Source organism: Mustela nivalis (genome assembly GCF_964662115.1).
Source record: "Mustela nivalis genome assembly, chromosome: 5".
Lineage (NCBI taxonomy): Eukaryota > Metazoa > Chordata > Mammalia > Carnivora > Mustelidae > Mustela > Mustela nivalis.
This window is the reverse complement of record NC_139024.1, coordinates 112,643,627-112,665,279: the sequence shown is the minus strand read 5'-3', so window position 1 is coordinate 112,665,279 and position 21,653 is coordinate 112,643,627. Positions and strand designations below refer to the sequence as shown.

Sequence of the window (21,653 nt, the reverse complement as noted above, 5' to 3'; positions counted from 1 at the left end):
AGATCAGGAGCTTTTTCTTATAATTTTCCTTTCTTTCACTACTTCATGTTTTAATCTAATTCAGCTAGAACTTACTGAATAGGTATTTAGCTAGGTATGTGAATCGCCTAAAGACATTTGCCAGAGGTAACACCTAGAGTCATTGGAAATGTCCTGTGTCACTTTCCTATTAAAAAATACATATTTAAAGAAGTTCTTTTCATTATGAATAAACAGCATGGTACAGATGATTTAAAAGTATTAATATTATTTATAATTGAAATATCCCATAGGAGTAATTATACATAATTGAAGAGACTAGTAAATTATATATAAGAATAATTATATATATAATTCAAGAGCATAGTAAATACTCTTCATAGTAAATATACCTATGTGAGTATATGTGTGTGTGCATAAAATTTACTATGCTCTTCAATTTGTTGAAAAAAATTTTATTTGATTTTGAAGACACAAATATACTCCTTTGAGCAAGTAAAAGGTATAAAAGCAAAAACAAAAAAACTGATATGTTTGTAATCAATCACTCTAAAAAGAGCTGATTAAACTTTACTTCTACGTGCTTCACATTTTCCTGATTATCTGTTGTGGGTGTGATAGAGGAGAGAGAAATTGTAACCCAGGCTGTCTGGATTAGAGGTTCACCATAAGAGAAGCCCTAGCTTAATCAGTCTTTTTTTTCCATATTAAAATAACTATACATTTACATGAAACATAATACATTCTAGTCCACAGAATACACAGCTTGTTTTAAACTATGAGTAAGGCTGTTTTCTTCTCCACCCAACAGGGAGAAAAACAAGGCCATGCACTGAGACAAAGAGGCACGATGACCGAGGTTTGTCACCCTTTGTCATTTGCTTTACACAGATAGAGAGAAGAATGAGAATAGGTTCTCAAATAACAGGTAAAGTTAGGATATAGAAAAAGAGACATAAAACTTTATACCTGGAAAGTTCATAGGAGGACATCTAGTCCAACCCACCCTGTATATAAGCAAATTGAGTCCTGTAGAGATGAAGTAAAAGTTGATTCACTGAGTCACCTTGGAATAGGATTGTTTTGTTAGCTTGGTTTTGGGACCCTGTGTCTTTTTTTGCTCCCTTACACTGCAACCTAATCCCCTCAAGTAGGTTATTCCATGGAAGTTATTAACAATGCATCTTTTAGGAAGGTAAATATTATTTGAAATACAACAATAACCACAAATGGAATAACATTTAAAGTAATAAAGCAAAGAGGCTAAGTGTTTCCATGACACCCATATGAACCTATCACCTACAAAGCTGTGTAGCAAGTACAGTTCCTGTGTAAAATTACTGCTGTTTTTTATTCTAAGAAAATATAATTCTATGTAACTAGTGAATAATAGAGAGGGAACTAACTATAGGGGACAAATAAAATAAGAGAGACTATGAATAGGTAGATTAAGAAGATAAATAATCCGCTAAACCTCACAGAGGAAGCATAGGTTGATCAAAGAACATTTCCATTTCATCTAAGTGGTGAAGGATTTTCAAATCTGGTGGTGAAAGCCTTATCCACACCCCACACTGTAAACTATCATTACACTGATACCAAAAACCAAGAAGCATCACCATTAAAAATAAGACAAATCAAACAACACAAATGAACAATGCCTCCTACTCCTCAGGAAGAAGTCTGACCCTAGGAAAAGAAAAGATTCTCCTTCGCAATGAACAGCTCATCTCAGTGGGACAGCATAGCAGCTGATCCAATACAGAGACACTCGCTAATCTAGGTTCATCCTGTGATTCTCAGAAAGACAAACCTCTGCTGAAATAGCTGTGCACTCCAGTTCAGTTTTTCAATGGCTCAATTTCCTACCTTGATTGTTAAATATGTACACTAGAATGCACGTTTTAAAATAGATACTCTCCAGAATGCCAAGGTAACTATAAAAAGAATTTCATGAAAGTTTTTTGGCATGAGTAAATTTTGTTACAACAAGACTTTTGCTGCTAGGAAACAAAAATATGGAGCGAATGGTTATAACAGGAGAAAGAAGTGCTGACAATTTAAATCAATCCAATATTTCACTTACCTTTAGTTTTCCACAGTACTGAGCATAGTAATGAATTATCTGGTATGTCTGTTCAAATATTATGTAATTTGGGGCAATTTAAAAAGTATTTCGTAGTACAGAAATAACCATCCTCCTTGCTGTGTTTGCTTTTTTCTATATACCTTGAGGACATGAAGCTTTTAAGGTTATAATATAAGCAGTAGAAAATATCTGAAACTCAAATTTGTATTAAGACATTCTTTGCACAAATCCACTGACCCATTTTTCTAAAGTAAAAATAAGTGCTGGGGTTTTAACTTGCACTGAAAACACAATTACAGTTCAATAATTATGTTCATACAGTACCTTGAAGACTATATTTCAAGTTGCACAACTGACCTTCTTTTCCATAAAAATATAGATAGAACCTAAATTATAGGTAGTTATATTATGGAACATTTTGAAAAGGAGAATCCTGTTGCTTTTCTTGCTTATAAATCAATTTGGATCTTTAATACTTCTTTGCATTTCCTTGCATATTTATAAACATGGCTTTACTTTTTTTTTTTTTTTTTAAACTTATGAAAAGTATCTGACCACTTTACAGATCGACAAATGGTACCAAGTTAGACAGCTGTACAGGAAAAAAACATAAATAAACGCACATATGTAACAGATCTTTAGAGACAGAAAAATAAACTTTTGCAGAGAAGAATCCGTACACTCTACCATCACTCACAGGCCATAGCACGAGGATCCATTTTTGTCTCTCCAGCAAGAACTCGAGGTGTCCAAATGGAATTCACTTCACTCACCTGTCTGGCTTAGCTGGGATGTGCTCCTACTCCTTCTAGACACGATGGCAACCACTCTGGCACTCAGGCTGGATCTCCTCTTCTTTCCACCTGCTCCGACTGTACCCACGGCTGTGTCGGACTGACTGCCGTCATTATGCTCCAGTGTATACATCTCCCCACTCACACTGGTGCTCTTCATGATGGCTCTTCCTGAAGTCCCCATCCGTCTGCCTTGCATTTTAGGGGTAAATGAACTATATTTACAAAGTAAAAACATATACGCATCCATAAATTACAGGTCAGCATAACTGAAGCTCGAAACCTAATTTATTTTGAAATAATCCAGGCAATTTTTTTTGGGGGGGTGGGGAGTCAATTGAGTAGTAGTCTTATAGCTATGATTGACTAGATCTGAGCTTAAAACAATAGTAATTCCATACAGGAATCTATGAACTTTTAGTAAGAAGAAATACAACCAATGTTATCTACAGGGAGGTTAATGTTACTAAGTTTATAGTTACTAATGTTACTTTCAGAGAAAAACAAAAATATTTAAATCAATAAGACCAGTTCATATACACTCCTCAGAAAAAAATATTATTAAAAATGGATATTCTGGATTTGCCATACAAGATGAAAAAATGAAAACAGTTATCTGTTCTAGTTCCAACTAACAGAGAGCTCTTGCTATTTGATATCTCTTGCTTTATGAGTTTGGACAGGCTACTAATGAGCCCCCCCACCCCAAAATCACATTTCCTTCCTTCCTTCCTTGTCTTCTCATGTTGTATCTCTCCCAAATTTCAACTCATTTTTCCCTTTTAGCATTTCAATTTCACATGCTCAGGCTGAGATGTTTCTTTTTTCTTCCCTATCAGAACTTACTTATCTATGTTCCTGGATTATACTAATTTATCTGAGTAAATTACTGTACGTCTCTCCTAAGTGAGAAAATTACTGTTGAGACTTTCAGACAATATGGAAGGTTGGTGGGGAAAAAAACCGTCTCTAACTTGCCAAAGTAAACGTATGTCTGTGAGTTGGGGAGAGAGGTAGGGCAAACAAGTTGGGAGTCACAGATGTCAGGATTCTTCATATCTTTTAAATTATACTGCATATGCAGTTATATTATCCATCTAAACTGGCCTCTTTTGGTCCAATTAAGGCCTGGTTTGCTATATCTGAAATGACCCTCTTTATTTTATGGTTCCTTAAAATATCTGCAAAAATGGCTTACATGACTCTCACCACCACCTTGATTTTCTATTTCTTGTTTTGAAGTACAAAATACATTAATAGAGCATCTTTTATTTATTTTTTTTTAAAGATTTTATTTATTTATTTGACAGAGAGAGATCACAAGTAGGCAGAGAGGCAGGCAGAGAGAGAGAGAGGAGGAAGCAGGCTCCCTGCTGAGCAGAGAGCCCCATGCGGGACTCGATCCCAGAACCCTGAGATCATGACCTGAGCCGAAGGCAGCGGCTTAACCCACTGAGCCACCCAGGCGCCCCAGAGCATCTTTTAATAGTGATGACATTCAATACTCAAGTTGACATAAATCCTAATATGGTTAGAAATGATGGAACAGAAATTCTTGGGATCACGTAATGTTTTTGTGGTCACATGAGTGTTTCAGTCGAAAGGGAAATTGACACCGGATGAGTTCAGAAAGAGTGAGATTGTGGAAGGCTTAGAAGTTACGGAAAAGAAACAAGACTGTTTGATCCTTAGGATCCTTCCATGAACTGAATTGAAAAATGAGACCCCTATTTGAAAGGAATCATTTGGAATTTTTAATCCCTAGCTGTATTACCTGAATTGGTCCACATCATTAATATTAAAATTTGTATTCTTTCAATTTATTCTAATCAGCTTTCCCTTAACTCAACGTTTGTAAAGCCATGTGCAAACCTGGTAGTTTTGCTATGCACTTTATGCAAACTCTTTTTCGAAACATTAATGAAGACGGTATTACATATAACTGGTTCAAAACTGATTCCTGTGGGGTTTGTATTCCCAATTCCAGTGGACCTTCTTTTCTGAGAAATATTACAATAGATTTCTTCTGTGTCCTCACAATTTATTTCAATGCATCACCTAAATCTGTCACCTCTCCTTCAGTCCACTCTTACTACCTGCTTTTCCTATGATTTTACTTGCAGACTTCCACTGGAGGATATGAAGCAATGTCACAATTTGTTCAGTTTTGCAGTGATCATGTCCATCTTCAATCAAATGCTGGTGACTGAGAAGTCAGTAGTTTTTCCACCTCTCATCACTCTTTTTAGAACACTTGTGGCAGGGTTATTGAAAACTTCTTTTCTGATGATTTTTTTTTTTACCTTAATAAAGTCTGGATAAACTAGAATCTACCTTTTCTCTCCCAATTATTTCCACAAAAATGGAATTCTACTATAACTCTCAATTTGTATCTTAAAAGTTATTTCACAAAAATACTACTGTAAAATATTCAGGAATGTTCTTTGGGCTATAGAAAAGTTTAAAAGCATAGGGAAATGTCTTCAATAATACTTCTATTGTGAAAATGTATTTGAGATGAGCTAGGAAGATTCAAAATTTTTTTCATGGACATTTAGTCACAGCAATGAAATGTTCCACCATCTGAAAAAATTCTGGAAGGCAGCTATGCTCACCACTATACCACCAACATACTTTGTTGACAAAAATTATGAAAAAATTTAAGGAAATCTGTATAGTGATGACCATTCAGGGGGTTAAGAAGTTATATTAAAATGATTTTGGGGAATAAATGCTGTAGTTTTTCTTCAAAAAATAAAATATTTTATTTAGAATTTTAAAAGCATTCTTATATGATATAAAGAATTTGGAATATCATAATGTTCAGTGAGAACACGTGAAGGCATTTTCAGTTCTGTTTACCTAATTGAGGGGAGAGGTTTCTGGAGTGTAATCAGGTTACTTTAATCCATGTGAAGGTTACTGTTTTAGTACAAATAAGCTTTCTATTCCCCTATTTTGTATCCTTTGATTTGTTCTGCTTCCATTGCCTGGAAAACTATTCCTGTCACTCAGTTTAATTTAGTGCCTGAATACTTCAGGATGTACTTTAATGCTTTCTGCTTTATAAAGCTCCTGAGAGTCTCTCTAGTATCATGACTTCTGTTTCCCAGCCCTCTATTTTCTAGTTTCTATTGGTTGTATTCAGATTTGGATATTTTATATCAGCATACACCTTATGCATCACTAGATTTGCCATAGCGCCCTCCCATTGCTGAGTGAACTGAAGATTTATGAATAGGAAGTAAAACAAAAAGTGATGTCATTATAAAAATGGACTATGATATAGTCCATCTTTAAAAATCAATCAAACAAAATAAACCCTACCTTTCTTCTTTGATATTCCCTCTCCCTCCGGCTACTGACTTTGGCTAAAAATCTCCTCAAGGAGTTGACTGTATGTCCTCTCTTCCTATTCTACCCTGAACTAATTTAAATCAGGCTTTGTCCCTATTACTTCACCAAGGTTGCCCCCCCTTTTAAAAATTTTATTTATCTGAGATAGAGAGAGAGAGAGAGCACACACAAAGGGAGAGGGAGAAGCAGACTTCTGGCTGGGCAGAGAGCCCAACGCGGGACTCAGTCCTCCCACCCCCAGCCCTGAGATCATGACCTGAGCTGAAAGGCAGATGCTTAACTGACTTTTTTAAAAGTCACCAGTGACCTTACATGGCAAAATCTTATCACTGCACAGTACTTACCCTTTTGACCTCTCAATAAATCATGTATGTGACAAAACATTTGATTCTACGATCAGGGAACACTTGATTCTCATGATCTCACTGTGCCTCACTGAAAAGAACTTTATTTTCTTTCATCACTAAATACTGGAGTTCTTCAGTGTTTAGCCCCCTGACCTATATTCCTCCATATGAGACTGACTCCCTAGATATGTCAGTCTGGTCTTGGGCTTTACATATTATCCATGTGCTGCAAATTCCAGTTGTTTTTCTCCACCTGTACTCAGTCCTGAACTCCAGATTTAGATAGTCAGCTCTCAGTGGACATTGCTGTTTGGATCGGTCTCTCAAAAATAACATGTTCAGGGGCGCCTGGGTGGCTCAGTGGATCAAAGCCTCTGCCTTCAGCTCAGGTCATGATCCCAGGGTCCTGGGATCAAGCCCCACATTAGGCTCTCTGCTCAGCAGGAAGCCTGCTTCCTCCTCTCTCTCTGCCTGCCTCTCTGCCTACTTGTGATCTCTGTCTGTTAAATAAATAAATAAAATCTTTAAAAAAAATACATTCAACCCAACAGAAAAACTGCCCTATAGTTTATCTTTCATATCACACTCAAGATACTCCATTTCCCCAATTGCTCAGAGGAATAATTTCACCCTAGAAAAAAATTCTAATGTGGATTTGAGACCACAAAAATAAAGTACTTTACTTTTTATGCCTTCCTTGAGCATTATCTAACAAGCCCACTTTAAAGGTCATTTGACCTCCAGGGAAATGTAAAATTTTTGACTGTTTACTCTTTGACAGTATTATGATCCAAACATTTTACAACTCTTTAAAGTGAGATGATAACTTGAATAAAACTGATAAGGAGCAAAGGATTACTATGTAGAAGATAGGGTAACTCCAAAGGTTATGGTTTTATGATCTAGAGAATATTACCTAGTTTTGAACCTAAATTCATAATCTTATTCTAGCATTCATTCTTTTTTCAATGACTGTTATTTTGTGTGTGTGTCTGTGTCTGTGTGTGTGTATACCTGAGTTTCTTGGATCATCTTTAGAATCAGTTTATCATCCTGTTGGTTTTCTCACTAACGAGTTAAAATTTCAACATATGCTATCCATTTTTTTATTATTATGTTTTAATGTTGAGAATTATGTTCTGATTGCTTTGGGGAGTCCCATCAAAATGTCTACATGGACACCCTGCTGGATACAATTAAACGATTTTGCTGGAGCAGGGCACCCATGGACTCCTTAAACTCAAGATTGCCTTTAATCAAGTGGCAAATAAACAGGGACTTTCAATTTCTGCTTCTTTTATTCTGACTCTGGTTTTCTATGTTTCTTTATTTTGCTTGTTTGTTTCTGGTTCTTTGTAAATTGGCTCTTATTTTGCTTGTTGAGCAAAGAGCTCATTAGTTCAAAGAGCTAAGAGCACATTCCTCACTAACGGCACCAACAATGAGGAAAACCATCCTTGGAATTAAATCTGTTGGGTGGCAGAAATCAGGATATATTACAAGTTGAGTGGCAAATGATAAAAAATTTGGCTTGTTAGTCTTTTTACATATCTGTCTGCCAGGCACTAAAAGTTCACATCGCTCATGAAAATGTCTTGTGCATACTGAAAAAAGAACTGCTCTTTAAAGTCTGGGTTTGGGTTTTCAGTGTTAATTTTGGTCCTATGGCTAAGTGTAAAACTGAGTTGCCAGTTCTTTTTGAATGCTTAAAAAGTATTTTTGATTGATAATAAAAATCTCTTACTTTCTGTGTACCTTAGGGATAGCTGTCCAGGCAGATAGATTGATTGATCTATACAGATGAGTATGTACTTGTATAATTCTAATATAGGTAACTAAAGATTCCCTAGAGGAAAAAAAGAAACTGAAATTCCGAAACTTTGAATATAAGAACCTTTTAAGAAAAAAAAAAATTTCAAGAAATTGCTAACTCAGAAGAATTTTAATATAAGAATTTAAATCCACAGGGCACCTGGGTGGCTCAGTGGGTTAAGCCTCTCCCTTCGGCTCAGGTCATGATCCCGGGGTCCTGGGATGGAGCCCTGCAGCGGGCTCTCTGCTCAGCGCAGGGCCTGCTTCCCCATCCCCACCCCCACCTGGCTCTCTGCCTGCTTGTGATCTTTCTCTCTGTCAAATAAATAAAAACAAGAACAAACAAACAAACAAACAAAAAACCCATTGGTGATTGGTTCTATACTAGAAACAAAAGTGGCATATATTTTAAAATACATGGATAGATATTCAAGGTAATAGCTGTGTTTTTATTTATCAAAGGAAAAGAAGGAAATCATTTCTTACAGTAAAGCAACTGGAAGGTGGATGAAGATAGTAAAAGACAGAACTTGAATGGATACCTTAAAGTGTAGAAGGTTTGAGGAAAAGTGAATTATTTGCCCTGCTTCATTGTGGTTATAAACAATAAGTCTGAAGAGTAAAAATAAATAAATAAATAAATAAAACTTTGACAAACTGGTTTCATTTTATGTAAATCTTCATGATATAATAAGAAAGGTGTGTGAGTCATTTACTGACAAAGTTATATTCATGCAACATTAGAATTAGGTTTTCTGTTAAAATGATTAATTGATCTTAGAATATTTAGTTGAGAGCAAATTTCATTTGATCAGAAGCAGCAAGAGGACCATTAAAGAACAAGAGTTCTACTTTACAGGGAGAACCAAAACCTACAAAACCTGCATAGGAAACTGGTCTAATATTTGTTCTATGGCTTACTGGATCCTAGAACTACAGATAATAAAAAAGTTCATATCCTGAACTTAGCAGAATTTTAGAGATCTCATCTGATAGGTACTGCAAATGATGTCTAGTGGTCATGATAGCTTTTGCTCACACTGTAAAAAACACACAGGTCGTGGTGTGATATAATTTACCATAAAATGGCTAAGATGGTAAGATAACCTATACGCATTTGATCAAATCGAAGATGTCATCAATATTAAGATACATTATTAGTCCAAGTATTTTTAAGAAAAAAAAAAGTGCTGCTAATTAATCTATGGCATGCCATCATTGTAAAATACATACCACTTTCATATATGATAAAGAATAAATAAGTGTGAATCAATGAAATTGTGGTAATAGCCAATTTAGAAACTCATTTCAAACAAGAATTTTTTTTAAAAAAGGTTGATAAATGATAAACACTTTATAAATGTTCAGCACACCAAAAGAATCTGCATGTCTACCAAGATTGCATGGTAAGCCTGAAAAGGGACCAGTAATATAAGGCATATTAAAAGACAGCTGTAATATACATAAATTAACAATACTGTTTACCAAAATACCAAAAGTCAACCCAAATTTTTATCTATTTTAATGAAAGATTTTGTTTTGTAATTTTCCTGTCTTCTAAAGTCTTTATCAAATTTATCAAGGGTAGGCTGACCTCACAAAAAGCTTTAGGAAGTATTTTTATTCTGACTTTTTATTCTCTAGAGTAATTGATATATGCCTGAGAGCATTTATTCTTTAAATATTTGGAATAATTAACCAGTAAATCCACATGGGTGAGGAGTTTTCCTTGTGGAGAACCTTAAAATAATTACAGAATCATTAAAAAAAAAATAGATACATGACTCTTCAAAGTGTTTTTCCTTCTTATGTCATTCTCAGCTAAGTTGTACTTTCCAAGAAATTTGTACATCTCATCTAAGTCAGGGTTAGGCAAGCTTATTTTGTAAAGAGCCAGGTAGTAAATATGTTAGGCTTTGTGGGCCAGATTGTCTCTGTTGCAATTACTCAAACTTACTACTATGGTGGGTAAAGAGCTATAGATAATATATAAGCAGATGGGCATAGAAGTGCTCCAGTAAACCTTTATCCACAATGGGCCAGCTTTGGCTTGTTGGTCATAGTTTGGCTTGTTGCATAACCACTGCAAAACTTACCAGCGTACAATTGTTTGTGTATCCTACACTGATATCTCCCTTTTTTAATTTCATGACATTGGTTATAAGTATTTAGTCCACTTACTTTTGATGCAATTACTGAGATAGCTGGAATTGACCCCATCACTTGCCATTTATTTTTAATCACCATGTTTCTCCTACTTCTCCTTTTTTGCCTAAGTAGATTAATTCTGTATCTTTTTCTCCACTATTAGCATCTGTGTTATGTATTCTTCTATTATTGATGAGAATAAATAACAGACACCCTAAGGGTTAAAAAAATACGTACCTTGACTTACTAGAAACTTCCTTAGACATTTTTTTTTCATACAGAAGAATGCAAAAACTTTAGAACAGCTTGATTTCCTTTCCTTCCTTTCCATCTTTTATGTAGGTTTTTTAGATATTTTACTTCTATGCATTCTATTTGAGAGCACGAGAAGGCATGAACCCATGCACTCATACACGCACACATCCGTAGAAGGGAGGGGCAAAGGGAGAGGGAGAGAGAACCTTAGGGAGTTTCCATGCCCAGTGGATCATGAGCGGAGCTGAAATCAAGAGTCAGATGCTTAAACGAGGGAACCACCCAGGTACTCACTTCCACATGTTTCAACTACCACAAGATGTCCTGATCGTCATTAACTCTCTCCAGTGTTCATTCTTTCCTCAAATTTAGTGCTTCCAACTGGGAACATTTTCCTTCAACACGGAATGTGGGTCTACTGGTGATGAATTCTCCTTCCTGTTTTATTCCTTCTTCCCTTTCTCCCTCCCCCCTTCCTTCCTCCTCCTTCTTGCCTTCCTTCCTTCTTGCCTGTAGGATGTTTTTGCTAAGCATAAAATTTTAGGCTGGGAGATTTCTTTGGTTTGTTTCTTGTTTGTTTGATTTTTTTTTCCTACAGCATTCTCCTTTCAGTGAGTCCATAGTTTTTGGTTTTTTTTTTCATATTATCTGTTAAAATTTCAGCCAGTCTTATTGCTTCAGTGAACTTCATATTTCTTTCTTTCCCCCGAGATTATGTTAAGAAATGTTTTTTCTTTAGTCTTCAGTACTTTGATCCTGATATTGATAGACTTTTTTTTTTTCTCTTTTTACATGCTGGGATTTTTTGAAATATTTTGATTTGTAATATGATGTATTTCATCAGTTTTGGAAAACTCTCAGCCAATACCTTGGTATTCAAGTATTGTTACTGTCATTTCCTCTCCTTCTGGGATCCAAATTACATGTAGATTAGATCTTTTCATTTGCCCCACATGGCTCTTCTGTCCTCCTCCAATTTACTTCCTTGTTTTCTCTTTGTACATAGATTTATATACTCTTCACTGACCAGCTCAAGAATTCTCTGTTCTACTGCTTCTAATATGCTATTAAATCCACCTATTAAATTTTTGTTTTGTATCTTTTAGTTTTAGAATTGCCATTTAACTCTTAGAATGGATTCCGGGTCTCTGCAGAAGACATCCAACATCCTATGTTTTCTGGAACATATTAATCATGGATATTTTAAAGCTTTTATATGAAGACTCTATTGTTGGTTTTTATTCAGTTGGTCCTTTTTATTAATTTAATTTTTAAATCATGCCTCACAAACTTTAATTAGATGCCAGACACTGGGAATGTTTGCTTTCTTATTTTCCTTCAATAAGGGTAAAATTTTCTTTTGGTTGGCAGAGAGAAGTTATCTTGTTCCTGTTCAGAGTTGGGTTTAAAGCTTTACCATTATTCACAGAGTGTAATGCATAGCCCCAGAGTTTGGCCTTTCTGGAATTTGTACAAGAAATTGAAGGTATTTTTCAAGCCCCTCTGACTGTGGAACTTGAAGGCAATCTGTGTCTCCCCAGCACTGGGTACCCACTGGAATCTTTGCTCAGCTCAAGAAACCACTTTTTGGTTTCTTGGAGTCTTTCCCTGTGCATGCTCATCTCAGGAGTCAACAAATTAATTTAGGGTAATCTGTGGCAAGTTTTGGAGCCCTCCACGCACAGTTTTTCACTCCTTCCTCTGTCAGTTCCTGACCTGTGATCTGCCTCCTCAGTCCAGTAAGACTCCTGCTTTCTGATTGGACTACACCCCCATGTAACTAAATCAGAAAGTACCTTCAGAGAAAACTGGGTAAATTTGGCACTCAAACATGTTCTTCCCTTCTTTCAAAGATAGAAGCCCTTCAAATTTATTTCTGTTTTATTCCTTCCAAATACCCTCAAACATATGCTTTTTGTTTTCGTTGGTTTGGAGGTGAGAAGTTTAGTCTGATGCAAACCATATTGTCATGCCTGGAACTAGAAGGATTGCGTCATCTTGTTGCTTATTTTTGAATAATTGTAGAATTATCCAGACCAGTGATGTTTTCAAAATCTCTATAAGGTCAGTAATGAAGACTTATGCATTATAATGATGCTATAGCAGTTTATTTCTTTGTGAACTACATCAAATAGCTTTTGCTATATTGATCCCTAAGTGTCCCCCCAACAGCTTCTCTGCCATAGCCAACCTGTGAGGCTTCTCCTCTGAGTTGATGTCAACTGCTACTCTGAAGCATAAAACGTTGTTTCAGTGCTTTCCAGTGTTAAAACTGTCCCAAGTTCTCACATATTCTAGGTGAGAAATTTTTTGATTGGGCTTTCCAACGCTGTGCCATTTATTTTAGAGAGCTCTACCTTCTACTCATGAGGTGAATAAGTCAGTATCTACTCTTGATGCTTCTCCTGATTTTAGACCAGATTTCATTGAATTGGAAAGTTGTTTTCTATCATTTATAATTTAAGGATGTGGGTCTTTTGGGTTCATGCTAGATGAGGTTTTTAGTATCTTACTTAGAAAACTTGGGTAGCTTTCAGCTGGCAATTAGAAATAAAAACCTCTGTTCTCTGTAATCTCCAGTGTATGATCATGGAGTTCTTTGTAGGAAGCAAAATCAGTCAGTTTTGACGACTCAATGGGAGTGATATACTTCCAAATAATAACTGGTTCTTGGTGGAGGTAAGAGGGGTAAACATTTCTCAGATAAAATGGCTTGTGCTCCTCTAAAGAGCCACAGTATATAAACAGATACAGTGTTATCAATGACATTAAAATGTCACGTGGGAAGGACAGGAAAATAACATGTAAAAGGCTCATTAGGGGGTTAGGAATGGTAAAAACATTGAGGAACAAAGCATTAGAAGGAGGACAGGAGAGAGTTAAAGTTTAGGGTGGTTTCCAATTATTTTGATTTGGGAACTAGGTGGATTATGCAGTGGGAGGAATATAATTACTCTGTACAAATACTAAGTAAGCCGATATGTTTTTACATTTGTTTTAAGAAGTATATTAGGATCTCAATGACTACAAATAGCTAGTTAAAAATATATATCTTCATGTATTTCCAGGCTATTATAAACACAATTAAATAAATATTTGTACACACACACAGTTCAACAAAAGCTGGTATACAATATTCAGTGAATACTAAAACATTAACAAATAATCTCATATCACACATTTCTTATCTATCAATATGACTGGATGAGAAACATCTTAAATACAATCCTAAACTAAGGTGTGCTTTTCTGGTTTCCCGTACCTGGGACTCTGCCCTGGAATCCGTCTTTTGGAGGGACTGCTGAGACAGAAAACAGGACTCCCGCCTTCCCACTCAATGCCCCCAAAAGATTGGCAGCCGGGTCAAATCCCAAGAGTGGGAGAATCATCCATGTCCCATGAGGCCACTTTAATATCCCATGTCTCATGAGGCCATTTTAATACACTAAAATATAATAATAAACATGTTGCACAGTTATGGCAAAATTATGAAAGTGACAAATGAAATACGTGAAGTTTGGAGAGTACTGGTTCAGAGTAAAAGGATATTATATTCATTCCAAATAATAGGATAATTGACACAGAAATAGGAGTATTTACCCAAAGAGAGGGTATTTAATGTTGATAACCAGAGTTCATGCCTGGTGACCAATAAAACAATTAGCTGCCAGTGAATGAAATACAGCTAGGTTTATAATCCTCACTTGGTTCTCCAATGTGCAAATATAAACATGTAAACACAGTGTGTTAAATAGAAATCGAAGAACCTGTTAGAAATTTTCCATTATATATTTTTTGGCATAAAAATATAGTAACGGGGGGGGGGCATCTGGGTGGCTCAGTGGGTTAAAGCCTCTGCCTTCGGCTCAGGTCATGATCCCAGGGTTCTGGGATCGAGCCCCATACCGAGCTTTCTGCTTGACAGAGAGCCTGCTTTGCTTCCTCTCTCTCTGCCTGCCTCTTTGCATACTTGTGATTTCTATCGAATAAATTAAAAATCTTTTATAAATTTCAAAAAATAATATAGTAACAATTTGTGGTCCTCTCAAAACAGTCTTCCTGCTCTTTGGTAGCTGCTGTAGCACTGAGCATCCTTAATACAGCTGATTTGTGTGTTAACCACAGCACGTCAAAGACAAAAAGGTGACTTAACTGGCCCTTGAGGAAGTCCTCCTGTGCTCTGAAAATTATATAGCTTTGAAGCAAAGTTAGCCAACATCGTAGCAACTGGGGGATTTCTTATACCTAAGACTGATCTCTTATAAAAGCAAAATATTCCCATAGCTGGCATGAGTCCTACTGCTGGACAATGGTCATATTCCCACATTTAATGCACGGTTCTTACCTCTTGTCAATGGCAGAGATCACAACTACAAACAGATCCTGTACAGTGAGGAGGAATTTGAATTTGGGGGATAGGTTTTTCTTTCTTTAAAAAGTATTCCCAGGGAATAAAATGGTTGCATTTGAAAGCTGTTCTAATATTGCCAATTCCCCTTAAGATTAATCACTTGTTATTTTCCTTGTACTTAAAAGATGTTTAAACTTTATGCATCTTTTAATAATACGTCATACTGAAGATGTGCTGTTAGCAGCAGGTAAGTTAATTTCTTATATATTGTGGGGAAAATAAGAATCAGCAGGGAGAATGATATTCTTGTTTTATTTAACAACAGAATATTAAATTAAATGCATAACTTCTTTTAGGTTAAATTAGAAAATTACTGGAAAAGACTTACACACAATCATAGACCTGAAGAAATTTTTCATACTCTCTTCCAAAGACACAATGACTTATTTTTCTAAAGAAAATTTTTTCTAATTATAATTATCTATAATCTCCACTGAACATGTTCTTTAAAGTATTTTAAATTTAAAAAGAATCTATAATTCACTTTGAACAGAAGAAATTAAACTACAGGGAAGTAGATTTCTACAAATAGCAACAGGTTACAATATACTTTTAAAACTCCATCAACAGATGAATGGATAAAGAAGATGTGGTATATATGTAATGAAACACTAGGCAGCCATAAAAAAATAAAATCTTGCCATTTGCAATGATATGGGTGGAACTAGAGGGTATTACACTAAGCAAAATAAGTCAATCACAGAAAGACAATTATTATATGATCTCACTGATATGAGGAATTTGAGAAACAAGACAGAGGATCATAGTGGAAGGAGAGAAAAATGAAACAGGACGAAACCAGAGAAGGAAACAAACCATAAGAGACTCTTAATCTCAGGAAACAAACTGAGGGTTGCTGGGGAGGTGGGGGTGGATAGGGATAGTGTGGTTGGATTATGGGTATTGGGGAGGGTATGTGCTATGGTGAGCGCTGTGGATTGTGTAAGACTGATGAATCATAGACTGTACTCCTGAAACAAATAATACATTATACATTAATATAAAGCCCAGAAGGGACAAAAAAAATAATAAATTTAAAAATTTAAAAATAAATTAAAAAAAATTCAAGGCCAAAAAAAAAAAAAACCCAAAACCCCCTCCATGAACAGTGTATATTTACTTTTCCCCCAATGAGTCCCCACTAAGATCTAATTACAATCACTTCTACAAATAACTCCATCTTTATAAGATATTCTGGGTTGCTGTTAACTTTCAAAAAGTTATTATAACTGACCATTTTCATTGTCTATTGTATACTAAACATTTATCTAATATCCTACTTTATTCCCAGAATTTAACTAAATATACCTTAGTGAATCTGTAATGATTTTGCAGAGTAGAAAGGTAAAAACAAAGCATGCTGGAGATGTTTCATACAAGACTAGTGCTGCTTTACTTCAAACTGCAGTCTTCAATGGTTTGCAAAGAAGAAGGTCACCAGGAAAACCTACTCCCCTGTCCTAAGAGCTCTGTAGCTTTGCCATTATCAAGACATGTGTCACTTCATTCACAGGGCAAACAGAATTTTATCTATGTTATGAGAATGGCATGGCATAATAATTTAAATATATGGCACACTCGGTCATATGGTATATTAACAAGTATGGTAGTTTTACCATTCCCCTTTTTAAAAGGCACACAGAACATTCTTTCCTCTCTTTAGACCTTTAACTTGGTCACAGGAAATAAGAGTGGTGACGTGTCATCAACCTTGGACTATTAAAACTAAGATGACGCTGTGAAAGAAGCCACGAGAAGATCACTAAAATATCTTTCCTTTCTCAGATATTCAATATCCATTATCTTTCATTGTGTTCCAGTTCATTCTCTCCCCATCATCAAATTTCCATGTTACTTTCCCCTCTTTCTTTTCAGTACTTTTGTAGATCTCAACAGACTGCTATTCCATAGTACAATGGGAAAACATGCAAAATTAAGGGTGGATAGCTCTAAGAAAAAAATTCCCTCTAGATCACTCTTAATATATTCATTGTCAGTAGGCTTAGTAATCCGTTAAGTATAAGGGGTGCCTGGGTGGTGCAGTTGGTTAAGCATCTGACTCTTGGTTTTGGCTCAGCTCATAATCTCAGGGTCCTGGGATCAAGCCCTACGTCAGACCAGGTGCTCAGACCTGAGTCTGCTTGGGATGCTCTCTGCCTCTCTGTTCCTCTCGTTCATCCCACTCACGCTCCCTTCCCCGCTCCTAAAATAAATAAATAAATCATTAAAAAATAGCTAGTGTATAAAAAGAAAGTTTAATTTGTTGTTCTATACTATAAATGTAGCAAGTGATTTTGCAGTTAAGTATTTTTCAAATGCCGTCACAAAAAAATCCAAAGATTATTTTTAAAAGCTTTCCTATATTCCCTTGCTGAATTGAAGAATTGTGAAATAAGATACATCTGAAATTTTCTGCAACATTTTCCAAACATAACTGCAGTGTCAAATTGATTTTCTGGACAATAATAACCTATGCATTTATTTTCTAACACAGTTTAAAATATCAAATAATATAATCTATAATGTTTTAAAACCCCATATAAACATAAATTTATAAATAAATAAAAATACATAAAAATAAACATATTTCTGTCAGTACAAGCTTAGTAATTATTATGCCTACTGACTCCAAATGCCAAATTTCAGTAAAATTACAGTTGTAAGATTATTATTTGTATATAGTAGATAATGTTTCTTAAAAAAAAAACCTTATGTCATAATGAGCACTTATATAAGTAGGTTTAAAAAATGAATGAATGTATGAATAAAGTCTCTTACCGCCTTAAAAGAAAAACCTTTCATCTTTCAAACTATGACTGTAGAAAACAAAGATAATTTTGCTTTTGAAAATATTCTTTAAAAAGGAGATGATAAAAAGGCCCACAATTATTTGCATCAAATTGCTTTTCAAGTTTGTTTATTAAAATCCATCTAGCTCTAGAAAGTCAACCTTGTAGATCCAGGAGAACATATGTTACACATGTGAATGCTGCTGGAAAACAGTTGGTTTTGGCAAAGCTTCTAAAATTGTATAACATCTGAGAACATCTATAAGATTATGCTTGCATTTGCTTTTAAAGCTTTGTTTTGTATAAAACATCTGAAATTTGTCTACCTGGAAAAAAAAAACCTGATATATGATAAAGATGGGAAAAAAAAAATCAGAGCTAGACCAAGAAAATTCATCTCCTTTCTGGGATGAACATCTTCTTCGGATGTAAATGTAAACACAGAGAACTAAGAAACTCAGCATATTCTTTCTGACTTCTAGTCTACACATTTTTATTGTCAATTGTGCCATCTCTACTAATACACTGTACAAATTTTGTAGTTGGATGACAAAACATTCTTTGAGGAACATTTAAGCAAATACTAAATTAGAATTGCAAGGCACATGCAGAAAAATCTAAAAAACTAAGAACCTCAATCTTTACTGAAGCTTATTATTTTGAAGTATTAAGTTATATTATACTCTAAGAATCAATCTGAAAATTATTTAAGTTTTAAATTGTTATAATTCATGACAATTAAAAAATAACTTAATTCATTATATCTGCACAAGGTTATTTATCCTAAATACAAACTTCATAGTCTATGTTTTTCCTACTATAGTCCCCCTGCATATGTAAACTCTGAAAACATGAGACATGTTTTGGACTATTTTGAATGAACTATTCAGAATGCTGGAGGAAGGGATACCCTTTCTGAATTCACGCAGAACCATGAAGTTTAGCTAGTGGCATACTTGAGTGGATATTTGGTGCATAATCATCTCAAACATGAAGGATTCAAGTGATGGCCCATGAATCCCTAATACTCTCTGAAAATGATATTTTAGAAATTGTTCATCAAAACGTATTTATACTTCTTAACCTGTAAACATCCTATAAGTGTGCAACTCTATCTGTCCTCAAACAGGCTTTGAAGCAACTATATAAAGCATTTTATCTTTAAGGTGGAAAGATGTTAATTACCTAAAAAAGATTTTCCCAATTTGCTTGCAAGACCTATACAGTATATTAATAGATGTCCTTACCAAAACAAAACAAAACAGCATTGTGCAATGGAGTAAGTTTGGTACATATTGGAATAAGCAAAGACAGACAGGTTGTTTTAAGAGAGAACTTCTCAAGGTCTTAAAAACAATAGCATGTATTGCAAATCATTAATAGGAAAATGTAGTAAGCAGTGTTTGGAAAACTAGAAATTATACAGAAGGCTTTGTAGCCCACTGCTCATTTCAGATGTGTCTATCTCAACATTTTCTTGGTTCATAATATACTTGTATAGAAGAAATCAAAATTTTACTGTACATGGTATTCTGTGTCTATATACTATTATTTTACATAATGTGGGTAAGATTATGTCATATAATTTCTTCCTACAGTCTTTTGTGGGAATACTAGGTACTTGGTTGACTTTTAGGATACTGAACACTGTCTTTGGTAATGCTATAATGTCTTCTAAATCCTTTTGTTGACTTCCAGAATAAAAGTCATCCAAAGCAATGTAAAACATTTCTTGTGTCATAGGAAAATTTGACACAAATATATAGAGAGTGAGAGCAAATATATATATAATGAGAATATAAAAACAAAAATAAATTTAAACTCTTAAATAGTTTATAATTTCCTTGAGTGTGTAACCTAAGTATTATACTTTAAGGTGGTGTAGGAAAATAATGATGTCCTAACATATGATAGGAATTCAAAAGTTTGCTGATTCTTATTGATTCTTATTATGACATATAAGTACTTTCTATCATCATAATTGATTAGACTTGTTCATCTTTTATTCATGAACTTGAATAAATAGAATTTTTAAACCTACACATATGTTAGTTAAAAAAAAAAAAAGAAACAAGAAGCAGCATTATGTTGAGAATAATCATTCTTCATAGTGTTACAAGAACAGGGACTATTTAAAGGCTGAAGAGCCTGAACCATTGTTCCAATTAGTGAGATACAGCATTTTTTTTTTTTTTACATTGATGAGTTGTGTTTTTTTTTAATTAATTTTTTATTTTTTATAAACATATATTTTTATCCCCAGGGGTACAGGTCTGTGAATCACCAGGTTTATACACTTCACAGCACTCACCAGAGATACAGCATTTTTATATTGGTGTCATTTTATTCTTCTTCTTCTTCTTCTTTTTTTTTTTTTTTCATTCCACAACCTACTCTCAGGTTTTCACCCCGTGGTTGATGACGGAAGCAGGATAACTCTGTGTGCGTGTATGAGTGTGCACAGGTGTGCTTGTGTGCCTATGAGGATATTCAGGAGGAAGAATGGATATGAAAAGATAACGAGACTGAATGTCAGAAGAAAGAGCTATGCTTATCCCATAGCTCTTTCTTCCTCTCTATTTCCTGCTAGGTATTCTAAGAAATCACATGTGTACCACATACAGAGACTCAATCACTGGTTGAAAGTATGGAACTCCAAGAAAAGTAGTTCTTCACGTTAGCTTAAGGGAAAACTTGTTTAGCCATTATCTTTAGTACCTAAATTTACCTAATCTACTTGCATATATATTAAAAACAACTTCTGGGCTCCTATGTGTTCTAAATTTCAGAGGACTAAAAGGGAAGGTGAAAACAGAAATACCTCTTAAGAACGGAGTTGTCACCAGGAAATTTATTTGTATCCTTTTTAAATCCACCCCTATCCCCACTACCTTCAGTAAGTAAGAAAAGTCATATGAATCAAGGAGCAAAGAATCCTCCAACTTTTGCTGCTTGTCATGATATGGTTATAATTAGTGTTGATTTGTTAAACTGGCATTTTCCCACAAAGTAACACTGGCTCTAATAAACTACCATGTAGTTTCTTCTGAACCCCTTTGTATGAAATCATAGTCTCTTGTCCCACTGCCTAAACGTTTCTGTTCTTTACTTTCTTCCTCAAAAATCACATAGCCAATTTTTTCCAAAAGATCCAAATTTTGAAGAATACTATTCCTAAAATTTCAGGAGAATGAAAATGGACGCACAGATTATTACTGCAGTTGGCTAGTAACATAAATTCTATTTACCAGTAATATTTTTTAGCCAGGGACTCAGAGTGCTTGGCTCTATTGTGAATGTAAATAAAAATTACCTCAAGATTTATGGTTTTATAATTGTCTAGTAAGTTGTTTTTACTGATTAAAAGTGAAAAAGTCCTTGTTTAAGTCTTACTAATCAATAATCTTGCTCAGTTGATTAGGTATTGAAACACATTATCTTGTTAATATTTCAAAAAAATAATTAGAATGATTTTTACCCCTTGATATTAGGCAGCTCAGTGTGATTAGCTCTTCTTCTATCTTAAATTTTAGCGAACTTTATATTCCATTAGGACCACATGTTAAGAACATCAGAAATAGAGATAAGCATGTTCTATAAAACATCATTATCAGTTGAAATTGCTCATGTAGATTATCTGAATATGACACTGTTAATTAACAGTAAGATAAT

General features: G+C 34.8%; 1 protein-coding gene across 17 annotated transcripts in view; it reads right to left on the bottom strand.

The window, feature by feature from the left end:
- RIMS1 (regulating synaptic membrane exocytosis 1) overlaps nucleotides 1–21,653 on the bottom strand; it is a gene marked incomplete at its 5' end in the record, with an annotated part of 498,114 nt that overhangs the window by 69,408 nt on the left and 407,053 nt on the right. For 14 of the 17 annotated variants that reach the window (XM_082729765.1, XM_082729770.1, XM_082729772.1 and 11 more), the window contains one exon: nucleotides 2,842–3,077. The exons of the other annotated variants lie outside the window; for them this stretch is intronic. In XM_082729765.1, the coding sequence (XP_082585891.1) occupies nucleotides 2,842–3,077 (236 nt within the window). The remainder of the gene's footprint in view (nucleotides 1–2,841; nucleotides 3,078–21,653) is intronic. 17 annotated transcript variants of the gene reach the window in all.